Here is an 11,732-nt window from a genome sequence, read left to right as displayed (position 1 = left end):
CAAGGGGAGGGGGCCGAGGGAGGTTAGCCGGGGGGGTGCTGGGGGAGGTTACCCGAGGGGAAGGCGGGGGGAGGGTAGCCAAGGGGGGTGGGCTGGGGGAGGTTATCTGAGGGGAAGGGGCTGGGGGAGCTTAGCCGAGGGGAAGGGGCTGGGGGAGGTTAGCAGAGGGGAGGGGGCTGGCAGCAGCAAACCCTGGGCCTCTGTCCCTCCCACCTGGCACAGAAGCGTCTCACGTTAAGATGTGTTGTCCGCACTGGGCTGCCTGGAGTCACCAGAGTAGAGATGGGCGGGGCAGGAAACATGGAAGCTTCTGGTGGGTGATGAGGGTGTTGCTGGGGCTGCTGGAGTGGAGATCCCCTACCCCGCCATCAGAGGGGGTTAGTGGAACAGGAGCCTCTAGTGTTCTAGGGAGGAGAGGGGACCTAGGAGTCCCCCAGAGGAGCAGGCGACACCGTGGAAGGACTCAGCACGGTGTCCAGGAGCCATGATGGGGTCAGGAGGGGATGATAGGGGCATCTGTTGGACAACTAGGTGGCCCCTGGTGATCTGGCAGAGATGGGACTGAGCCAGGGGTGGGCAAAGGTCTAAGGCTTGAGCAGCGGCTGGGGGCCAGGAGGAGACAGCAGAGTCTGAAGGGGCTGGTGAGTGGCTGGAAGGCCAGATTCAGGGTGGCCCAGGAGGGTGTGGCCTCGGCAGTTCCCGTCTTCAGTACCACCCCTGACCTGAGGACCTTGCGGCCTCTGTCACCCTGATGTGCTCCATCCCCTCTGAACCCTGGGAGGGAATGCACCTTTGTCATCCCCTTTTACAGATGGGGAGACCGAGGCAGAGCTCAGGAAGTGGTGTGCAGGGTCACAGCTCGTCAGGGGCAGGCCTGGGTTCTTCCTCTCGCCCTCCACAGGGTGTCTCACGGGAGTTGGCACAGCCACGGGCGTGGCTCAGGCCCCTGGCCTGGTGTCACCGACATGGCTCCTGTTTTCTCATCTTAATTGTTTGCTCCCTAATTTATTCCACCACTATCCCCACTAACACGATCTCTGTCTGGTTCCTGGATGAGTCCGTGCCTGGCTAGGAGGGGAGGAAGGGAGCAGGGTGGGTGATGGCTGGGTGGACAGACGGATGGGTGGACGGCAGGTGGGTGGACGCACAGAGAGCGAGGGAGGGAGGGAGGGGGTAGGGGCGGGCGGCGGTGGGTACAGGGCTGACCCTGCCCTTCCGCAGCTCCCTGCTGAGGACCGCCTTCCTCCTGCTGCTGCTCATCAGTGCCACCTGGCTGCTGGGGCTGCTGGCCGTGAACCGTGACGCTCTGAGCTTTCACTACCTCTTCGCTGTCTTCAGCGGCTTACAGGTAGGTGGTGCCGAGTTGCCTGGCCGGGCTGTGATTCGAGGTGGCGGAGGCCTGCCGTCGCAAAGCAGCCCTGCCTGGGCCCTGCGTGGGGTCCTCCTGGGTCTGCGAGGACTCAGCCCCTGTTCAGCCAGCGCAGGGGCCCGTGCCTCTTCCCCACGGTGTTTGGCGACGATGGCCCCAGGGCCAGGCTGGCGTCTCCAGGGAGCAGAAATGGCCATTTCTGGGCCACTGCTGCCTAAAAATGGTCACTTCTAGAAATGACCACTTCAAGGGTTGCCTAGCAGGTGGCCTTACGACACAGTGGGGGCCCCAGAGAGCCCTGAGGACTGTGGGAGGCGCGCCCAGAAGACTGGCCCGAGCCACCGGGGCCTGGTGCAGGCCTCTTGGTTTCTGAGCTTCCCCACCTGCCCCCCAGAAAGCGGCAGTCCCTGAGCATGGGAGGCCGGGCATGTCCTGGGCCCCGAGGCCGAGGGTGTGGTGTGAGCCCCGCTCTGCTGTGCTGGGGCGCCTAAGGGCAGGCGAACTCCTGGGGAGGCAGCACCAGGGCTGAAGCCGCCGTCCTCCCTCCAGGGCCCCTTCGTCCTCCTCTTCCACTGCGTGCTCAGCCAGGAGGTCCGGAAGCACCTGAAGGGCGTGCTCAGCGGGAGGAAGCTGCACCTGGAGGACTCCGCCACTACCAGGGCCATGCTGCTGACGGTACGAGGCACCGGGGACATGGAGGGCCTGGGAGCTGGGCGGCACTGAGAGCAGTGGGGGGCTCGGCGGGAGGAGGATGGAGCGTCAGCCGCAGCCCTGCGGTCTGTGCGACCTCATGGGGGATGGCAGAGCCGCCCACGGAGCACAGTGTGGCTGCTGGGGACAGAACCAGAAAGTGATAGAATCGGCCGGACAGGGCCTTGGTCGCGTCCTAGCCCAGCTTCTCCAGGTCTTAGAAAGAGGGGGCCAGGACCACCGAGGATGCTGACCAGAAGCAGTGGCCGTAGGGAGGGAGGGCGGCAGTGTGGGCCGGGATGCGCTTCCCTCAGCTGCTGGAGGCTGTTGTTCGCAGGGAGGGTTGACTGCTCAGGGCCAGCCCCCCGCTCTGTGTGCCCGGCAGGGGCCCAGCCAGGGTGTGGGTGAGGAGCACTTGCCGTGGGGACAGAGCCATCCCCGGCGGTGGTCATGTGGTGGCCTCCACCTGGCAGTGACCAGCCCCTCCCCTCCCGTCCCCTCCCCCAGCGCTCCCTCAACTGCAACACCACCTTCGGTGACGGGCCGGACATGCTGCGCACGGCCCTGGGCGAGTCCACCGCCTCGCTGGACAGCACCATCAGGTCAGGCTCCTGCTCCAGGTCGGGGGACGTGGCTCTCGAGCCCCCTTGGGCTTTGCCCCCGCCGCCCCCACCTGTGTCCTGCCATTCAACTGATACCTCCTTCCCCCCAGAACGTGCCCCCCACCTTTCCCCTGACCTTTTCCCCAGACCTTCACCCCAGACCTTTGCCCCCTGCCTTCTCCCCCACCTTCCCCCCCACCTTTTCCCTCCCACCTTTCCCCCCATTCTCTCCCCCACGTTTTCCCCCCAGACTCAGGAAGCTGTTTTGATGGGAACACAGAAGGGTAGGGGTAGAGAATCTTCCAGAGAACTTTCTAGCATTTCCTGTCCCACCCTCCCTGGCCTCTCTAGGGATGAAGGGGTCCAGAAGCTCAGCATGTCCTCTGGGCAGGCACGGGGCAGCCACGGAGAGCCAGACTCGTCCTTCTTGCCTAAAGGCTCCAAAGACCCCTCTGGTATGGCTTCCTTGCGGGGGGAGGACCCCGAGGGCTGTTTGTCCCACGTCCCTTCAGTCACTGGACTCTGCCCCTGGAGACGTGCTAGCAGCCTCACCATGCTCAGCAGAGACCTGGCCCTTGGTGGGACCCCCTCACCTTCTGGGGCCTGAACCTCCCTGTCCCCCGCCCGTCCACAGGCCACGATTCTGACTCGGACAGTGAGCTGTCCCTGGATGAGCAGAGCAGCTCTTACGCCTCCTCACACTCGTCAGACAGCGAGGACGACGGGGTGGGGGCTGAGGAAAAATGGGACCCGGCCAGGGGCGCCATCCACAGCACCCCCAAAGGCGAGTGCATGGGGCACAGTGGACCAGCTAGGCTACGGACAGCAGGTTCCAGGCAGGCCTTGGCTGTGGCTGGGTCCCTGCCTCCCAGGACATGCCCAGCAGCACCGCTGTCACATGGAAGGACTGCCTGGGTTTGGGAAACTCTGGCTGGGCTCCCCCACAGCCTCTGGAGTGCTCCCCGTGCCAAATCCCCAAGCAGAGGCAGGAAATCTGGGGGGTGGTTCTGTGGGCCATCACTGCAAGGGCCAGGTCAGGTTGTGGGGGTGGGAGGGCAGCCATGTGTAGTTACCGGGACAGATACAGCAGGGGGTGGGGGCCAGCCCAGTGACAGCCCTGCTGCCAGGACTCTCCCTCCTGGGCCTCGGTTTCCCCGCCTTTAGGGTTCAGCCCTGCCAGGCCTGCAGGTCTGGGAGAGGCAGGCCAGAGCCCCCCCAGGACCCACCAGACCTGTGGCGCTCAGGGGCACAGCTTGAGTGGCAGTGCCACTGCCTGCTGAGTGCCACCCTCGTGCCTCAGGGGATGCCGTGGTCAACCACGTCCCGGCCATCTGGCCTAACCAGAGCCTAGGCGGCAGTGACAGTGAGGATCCTGAGGATCCCGGCAGCCAGCCCCGCCTGAAGGTGGAGACCAAGGTCAGCGTGGAACTGCACCTCGAGGAGCAGGGCGGTCACTGTGGCGAGAGCCCCCCAGACCGGGAGAGCGGGGGCACGGTCAGGCCTGCCAGCAGCCAGCCCCCGGAGCAGAGGAAAGGTGCCTGGGAAGGCCGGGGCTGCAGCGGGGAGGCTGGAGGACCCAGAAGGGCCAGTCCCTGGTCCGGAGGGTGGGGGTGGGGCTGGTGGGGCAGGTGGGGCAGGTCAGGGCCTGGGCGGGACAGAGGTGGCCCTCCGGCCTAGCCCTGGGAACTGGGGAACCAGCAGGAAATACAGAGGCTGAGGCTGGCTCTAAGGCACGCGGCTCCGCAGCTGCCCCGGCAGCATCACCCGGACGTGACCTTGCCCCATCTCCTCCTTCCAGGCATCTTGAAAAATAAAGTCACTTACCCACCGCCACTGACGCTGACGGAGCAGATGCTGAAGGGCCGGCTCCGGGAGAAGCTGGCGCACTGTGAGCAGAGCCCCGCGTCCTCGCGCACATCCTCCCTGGGCTCTGGGGCCCCGGATGGCGCCATCACGGTCAAGAATCCCGGGAGGGAGCCGGGGCGTGAGCACCTCAATGGGGCAGCCATGAACGTGCGCACCGGGAGCACCCAGGCCGACGGCTCTGACTCCGAGTGAGTAGCCTGGGCCTCCGGGGCGGGGGGCCACCCACCTCCCCCTTGTCCTGGGTCAGGAGAGAGAGGGGACAGTGGTCAGGGACCTGGCACCCACCTCACCTGCAGCCCTGACTGCTGAGGGAGCCCAGGCAGCGATGGGGGGGGCAGTGCAGCTGAGGTCAGGAGGATCCCCTGGAGATGGGCAGACCCCCTATCCTGGGGGCACATCCCAGGCCTCTGGGACTCTGAAGCCCCAGCCAGGATTCTAAGGTGGGGGGCTTTGCATTTGATCAGCACTGTCCCCAACCGGGACCACTGGGACCCACCTTGTGGTTGAGGATACGGAGGCTCCCAGAATCCCCGGGTGAAGGGGGCAGGATGGAGCTGGGATTCTGGCCCCAGACCTCTCCCTGTCGCTCCTCCCTCCCTCCAGACTCTTAAGGGAGAAGCCAGGTCTTTAGAACATCCCTACCAAAGGGTTTCTCACGTGAATTCCTCGTGCTCTGCTCAGACCAGCAGCACAGAGGCCCATGGCTGGTCCTGGTCCCCTCTCCTGCCTCCCGAGGGTAGCCACATCCAACATGAGCTTGCCCTCCCTGGATCCCCCAGACGCCCCTTCTCCCCTGATAGGGGGGTCCTGCCCCTGTGTGACCTTGGACCCCACCCAGCCGCTACCCTCACTGACCCCTCACCTACTTGATGGCTTCTTCCCACGCGCAGAGGCAGTAATGAAACTTCAATTTGAACCATCAGGAAACCCTGAGGCAAGCCCATCACCCCCACACAGGCTGCCGCGTCGCCGAGCCCTCGGACCTTGGAGCCCGAGGGGCCACTGCCTTTGGAGTGAAGTGGGCCCTGAGTGTGGTGGTCCCCACGGTGACAGCCCCCCAACTGATCATCCACACACAAAGGTCTTGGCCCTCCCAGGAGCTCAGGGTCTGTCAGACCTGGTAACAAGTGCCAAAGGCCACAGGCATGAGGGGGGCGCGGACCACCAGGCCAGCACCGCTGGGTCCTAAGACTGCAGACAGAGCCAAAACGGTGAGCGGGGCCCCAGACCAGGCCCAAAGGCTGCCCAGAGTTCAGGGACATTGGGCAGAGACCAAAGACTGTGGTCCAGCGCCGCCCGTGCAGACATCTCACGGCAGTGCAGGGCCGTGGCTGGCAGCCCTTTGCAAAGACACTGCTTGTCTTAAAGTTGCTTTGCAAATGTGGAGAAGGTGTAGATGCTTTTATACGTTTGTACGGGACTCTGAGGAGGTGAAACCTGTGTATATTTTGCAGTTGTGCTGACTTTGTTGATCCCGGGAGATCCATGGAATGATCTCTTGCTGTCTTCTCTGTAAAGAAGATTGCACAGTTGTACTTGAATCTGGCATGGGTTGACAAAACTGTCGCCCCAGCGGATCAAAGGTGGACAATACGTTGGCAGTGGGGCTAAAACCAAGCGGTTAGAAGCCCTACAGCTGCCTTTGGCCGGACAGCGAGGATGGCGTGGGCCCTCCCCACGGGCCCCCTGGGTCCGCGCTGTGTTCGCCATGCGTGTGTTCGCCCTCTGCTGCCGTCTGTCCCAGCTGTGTGAATTCTAGACGGGGCAGTCTGGGACTAGACAGGTGTGAGGAGCCCTGCTGAGGTCACGGTGGGGCACGGTTGCCACACAGCTGTCATTTTCCACCTGGTCGTTCCCTGACCACCACCGTCTCCCCTCACCCCCTCCCAGGTGGCCCGGGAGCTGCAGGTGGGGGTGGCTTTGCCCTTTACTGCTGCTCCCAGTGGGACCTGCGACCTTAAAGTGTTGCAGGCTCCTGATTTGGGCAGAGGCGTGTGGTCTTCCAGGCTGTTCCGTCCCTCCTGCCAATCTTCTAGCTCCTTGAGACTTGGAGGATCTCCAGGCAGGCAGGGGTCCCAACCCCTGAAGTCTGACCAATTACTTCATTTTGCTTCAAATGGCCAATTGTGCAGAAGGACAAAGCCACAGTCACACTCTTCAGCGGTTACCAAACTGTTTTTGGAAATTCACATCAGGGACGGGCCCACTGCAGGCAGTTGACACAGCGTGGCCCGAGGGGCTGTGGAACAGGGCCCAGGACTACTCAGACACGGTTGGTTTTAGCGTTTCCTTTGTTCTTCAAATCAGGTGCCCACATCAGTGATCCGCACAGCTGCTTCCTAATAGAAAGCATAAAGTAGGGTGAAAATCAAGTGAAAGGCAGAGATGTCCACACTCAGTTTTAAACTTTACCCTGATGAAAATGTGAGCACTGTCAGCAGGTGCCTGTGTGCGAGAGGAAGAGCAGAGCTGAAAACGGTCCAGGACAGGAGGAGGAAATGAGCCCACAGCCCTCACACCTGAGTGAGTTATGTGCCTCACCAGGTGAGCGGTCTTCCGAAGATACAAAAGTCTGCTCCCTTTGGACGTTTGCCCCTGACAAGTACGGAAAGGCTTTTAAGTCTTCCGGCAGTCCACTTTCACCGTAACGGGGTCCGCCCCGAGCTGTAATTTTTTTGTCTGTTCTATTTTATTTTTTTCACATACTCCACAGCCAGCATCATGAGGTGTAATTTTTAATTTGATCGGAACTGTTACCAAAAAACAACTGTCAGTTTGAGACAGGAGAAACGGAAACCTATTTTTATTACTTAAGACTTTATGGGAGAGATGAGACACTGGACGGTTTTAACAGATGTGTATTTATTAATGTCCAAAACACTGGAATTTCAAATGAGAAGAGTCTACAATAAATTAAGATTTTTGAATTTGTACATCTGCGGTGCTGGTGTTTCTCCATACACACACCTGCCCCTCCCTGCACCCCAGGTGGCTGTGGAAGGGACGGTTGACGGACGTGCCACTGAGCTGTCCATGTCCCATGCTCCGCTGGCCAGTGGAACCTTGAGTCCAGACTTTGTCCATTCCCTGGCTGGCCTGCCGCAGCCTCAATGGGCGGTCCTTCTTTGGCATTTCCTGAGATTCTTGAATCTGTGAATGCATGTCTTTCACCAAATTTCGGGAGGTTTTGCCATTACTTCTTCAGTTTTCTTGTCTTTCACTGATCTTTCTCCTCTCCTTTTGTGACGCCAGCTACTCAGATGTCAGATCTTGTGATGTTTTCCCACTGGTCCCTGAGGCTTCATTCTTTTTTCTAACTGTTCTTCAGATTTGATTATTTCTGGTGCTCCATCTTCAAGTTCACTGATGTTTTTCCTCTGTCATCTTAATTTTGCTGCTAAACTCACCCAGTGAATTTTTTATTTCAAACTCTGAAGTTTTTAAATTTCCACTTGGTTCCTTTGTATTTCTCTGCTGGGCACATCTAGTTTTCCATTAATTCCAAGAGTGTTCACCTTTACTTCATGAAGCATGGTTCTAACTAGGGCCACCGTGACTTCTGGGATCATTTCAACGTTTGAATGTCTTGGGGCTGAAATGTCTATTTGCATTTTCCCGGTTCTTTGTGTGCTGAGTGGCTACAGGTTGAATCCTCACCTGTCACGTGGAGTGTTAGACTCTGGGTTGCTGACACCCTTGTTCTAACTGTCATTTCATCTGTTTCAGCAGCAGGCAACCTGGTTAGGTCCTGACCCCTGGCTCTGTCTCCTTCCATGAGCTGCAGGTCCACCACCAGGCCGGCCCTAGAACTCGGCTGTTCTGGGTCGTTGCCTGCACTCACAGGTGGGGTGAGCAGGGACATATGTCAGCACGTGCAGAGGATTTGGGAGTCTGCTTCTCCAGCCCTCTCCTTGCTGGGATTTGCCTTGCATTTTCTCACTCCTGGGGTCTCTTCTCTTGGTTTCTCCGTCCAGTAAGATGGGTTTCTCCAGAGCTCTAGCCACCTGCACTGCCTCAAGCTTCCACCCAGCAGGGCCCACCCTTAGGGAAAAGTAGTGACAGCAAAGAGAAAAATGGGAACCCCAACACTCTCCAGCCCACAGCACCCCCATTTCCCCAGGCCTCTCTAAAGTCCTTGTCCCGGTGCTGGCTGCATAGCACCACAGATTCGGGACACCTCCGGGTCAAATCTGAGAAAAGTGAAGAAAACCGCGAACACACCAATGCCTCGGGTCATTTTTTCAGGTTTTGCCTTCTCCGCGGTTCACCTGCTAATATTTACATCCCAGAATGCTCAGTGGCTAATGTGATAGAATATTTCTACCTCAACCCCAAAGCCATGATTTACAGGAAACTATCAGAAACATTTGAGAAAGAGAAAGTAGTCCAAGCCGCCCGGAGCCCGCCTGCCCATCAGCCAGGTCAAGATGTCCAGCTGAGGACCATCCAGTGCTCTGCAGTGCGTCCAGAGAGCATCGGCAGCAGACCGTGGTGGGTGCTCGAGGGCAGAACAAGCCCCTCTGTGATCACGTTTCAACAGACAGCAGCAGAAACACTGTCCAAGCCACGGGACGTCCAGACTCCCCCAGCCCAGGTAAGGGGTGACTACAGCCACTTTAATCACAGCGTTTTAGCCTTGCCCTGGGCTCCCCACCCTGGAGGCAAGGCTTGTTAAGACCCCCAAGGAGGGTCAGGCACAGTGGTTCATGTCTGTAATCATAACTTTGGCTGGCTGAGGGAGGAGTTCAAGACCAGACTGAGCAACACAGCAGGACCCCATCCCTATAATTTTTTTAAATTAGCTGGGGGCCATCTCTACAAACAATTTTTATTTGGAGACAGTCTTGCTCTGTCGCCCAGGCTGGAGTGCAGTGGTGCAATCTCGGCTCACTGCAATCTCCACCTCCTGGGTTCAAGCAATTCTACTTCCTCAGCCTCCTGAGTAGCTGGGACTATAGGCACATGCCACCACACCCAGCTAATTTTTTTGTGTGTGTTTTAGTAGAGACGCCGTTTCACTGTGTTGCCCAGGCTGTTCTCGACCTCCTGAGCTCAGGCAGTCCACCCGCCTCAGCCTCTGAAAGTGCTGGAATTACAGGCATGAGCCACTCTGCCCGGCCTTTACAATTTTTAGAAATTAGCTGCTAAAAATTAGCACAGGGGCTCATGCCTGTAGTGTTTTGGGAGGCTGAGGCAAGATCGCTTGAGGCCAGGAGTTCAAGACCAGCCTGGGCAACATAGCAAGACTGTTTCTAAAAAAAATTTGAAATTAGCTGGGTGTGGGAGTATATGCCTGTTGTCCCAGGTACTTAGGAGGCTGAGGCAGGAGGATTGCTTGGGCCCAGGAGGTCAAGGCTGCAGTGAGCTGTGCTCACACCACTGCACTCCAGCCTGGGTAACAAAGCAAGATCCTGTCTCTTGAAAAAAAAAAAAAAGACTCCCCAAGAAGGAAAGGGCTTGGGCCAGGCAAGGCTCTGGCATGGGGCAGCATGGGAGCCAGGGACTGGGCTGAAGGCAGGCTCAGGGTGTTTGACTCCATCCTGGGACCTGCGTCTCACTGAGATTATCCTGGAAACAACATAGGGGGACAGAAGAGCGAGGGCTTTGCTTTCATTTGTGTTATGAGCGGGGAGTAGGGAGGTATGAGCATCCAGCTCTTGGCCCGGAAGATGTTTTTCTTCCTTTCCCTCCCCTTCTGTCTTCATGGATAGGGTGGCAAGTGGCTAAGGCCGGGCCACGGGGGGTACCCACACAGGCAGGAGGGGCTACCTGCCTGCCTGTGCTCCTGGGGCACCCCAAGTCTTCAAAAGGTCATCTGAGGGACACAGCTTCTGGAGTGTGCCAGCCTTGGGTGCTGGGGAGGGTAGGAAAGAGGCCAGGAGAGCAGCCCAGACCTTCGGCCCTCTGACCCCCCAGCCAACAGCTTCTGCTGAATTTGAGAGGTTGCGCCGAAGCCCTCCAGAGCTGGCCGGTGGCCTTGTGGGGGATGAGCAGGCAGTTGTGCCTTCTGCAGAGAGGGGAGCCCTGCCAGCCAGGAGAAGCTGTCGCCAGTGGAGCCTGGGGCCCAAGGGGCAGAGGCAGGTTTGTGTGCCCACTTCCTCCACTGGCCAATACACAGGCCCTGGGGCTGGCAGGACAGCGGAGCCCACTGTTGGTCATGGAGGGCAGCCTCACCTGTGCTGACCTGGTGCCCACGCAACCTTCTGCATGGCCACCCCACCTCCCTCTTGCCCATGTTCCTGTGACCTGGGAGGGCTGGCCTAGGCAGAGCAGTGAGCACCGAGGGGCTCTCCCACCCTCAGTTCTCAGGCTGGAGGCCCAGCCACAGCCGTAAATCAGGGGAAACCTGAGCCCAGGGAGGCTCAGTGCTGGGCTGAGCCAGCAGAACAAAGGTGGCACTTCAGCTGGGCCGAGGATCCCCAAGGGCCTGTCTGGTCCCACCAGCCAGTGCTCTGCCTGCCTGGTGGAGCTGCCCACCCCCCGCAAGAGCCGTCTCCAGCAAGGGCTGCTGCAGTTCCACCCCAAGCCCCATTTCCTCACCTGGAGCACGACAGGTCTCAGAAGCTGCCTTCGGGTTCTGGCCCACTCCTCACCCTCAGGAGGCTCCCAGGTGTATGGGGCTAGGCTACAAGGCAGGCTGCCCCAGGTCAGGGGATACCCAGTGGGGAGACAGGAGAGGTCAGGGTAGACGCTAGGCCCATGACAGTCCCCATCCGGAGGCACCAGCAAGAACTTGAGGCATCTGGGCAAGGCTCTCTGGGTACCATCCAGCTCTCCAGACCACAAAGAGAAGGAAACCCCACCTGCTCGGGCCACCACCTGAGGTGTCAACTTGTTCCACGGCACCTGTCTGCCTTTCCCTGAGCTTCCTTAATACAATTCTTCCCGCCATCTGCCATCCTCCTCTAAACCCCTAGAGCCTCCCTGCCCTACCCGCTCCCTTCCTGTGTTCTGGACAGCAGCGGCCAGTCTGCTCTGCAGGTGTACACTGGGTCACACTGCTCCTGTCTCTTAGCCATGTTCAAAAGGAAGCCCACTCCCCCCTACAGCTCCTAGGCCTTTCATGCTCCGGGGCCAGAGGGCCTGGTCTACTCCCAGCACCCCGAAGTGGACTAAGGGACTGAGGCCAGGCTGAGATACCAGGGTGCATGCATGGGTGTGCTCATCCAGATGTGCCTCCAGCCGTAGGCTCTGCACACGGGCCC

General features: G+C 59.5%; 1 protein-coding gene across 5 annotated transcripts in view; it reads left to right on the top strand.

Annotated features, from left to right (window-relative positions):
• Window positions 1-7,460, top strand: part of CELSR1 (cadherin EGF LAG seven-pass G-type receptor 1) — a 174,235-nt gene extending 166,775 nt beyond the window's left edge. For 3 of the 5 annotated variants that reach the window (XM_032261487.1, XM_032261491.1, XM_032261490.1), the window contains 8 exons: window positions 1,222-1,348; window positions 1,919-2,044; window positions 2,567-2,661; window positions 3,013-3,116; window positions 3,296-3,445; window positions 3,962-4,195; window positions 4,460-4,715; window positions 5,418-7,460. In XM_032261487.1, coding sequence (XP_032117378.1) covers window positions 1,222-1,348; window positions 1,919-2,044; window positions 2,567-2,661; window positions 3,013-3,116; window positions 3,296-3,445; window positions 3,962-4,195; window positions 4,460-4,715; window positions 5,418-5,442 — 1,117 coding nt within the window. In that variant the 3' untranslated portion in view covers window positions 5,443-7,460. Of the gene's footprint in view, window positions 1-1,221; window positions 1,349-1,918; window positions 2,045-2,566; window positions 2,662-3,012; window positions 3,117-3,295; window positions 3,446-3,961; window positions 4,196-4,459; window positions 4,720-5,417 lie in introns of all 5 variants that reach the window. The other 2 variants (XM_032261488.1, XM_032261489.1) reach the window with 2 other exon arrangements.
• Window positions 7,461-11,732: the final 4,272 nt, after the last annotated feature.

The sequence above is a fragment of the Sapajus apella genome, unplaced genomic scaffold, assembly GCF_009761245.1.
Source record: "Sapajus apella isolate SASKATOON/1434 unplaced genomic scaffold, GSC_monkey_1.0 scaffold123, whole genome shotgun sequence".
Taxonomy (NCBI): domain Eukaryota; kingdom Metazoa; phylum Chordata; class Mammalia; order Primates; family Cebidae; genus Sapajus; species Sapajus apella.
This window is presented reverse-complemented; position numbering and strand designations above follow the sequence as displayed.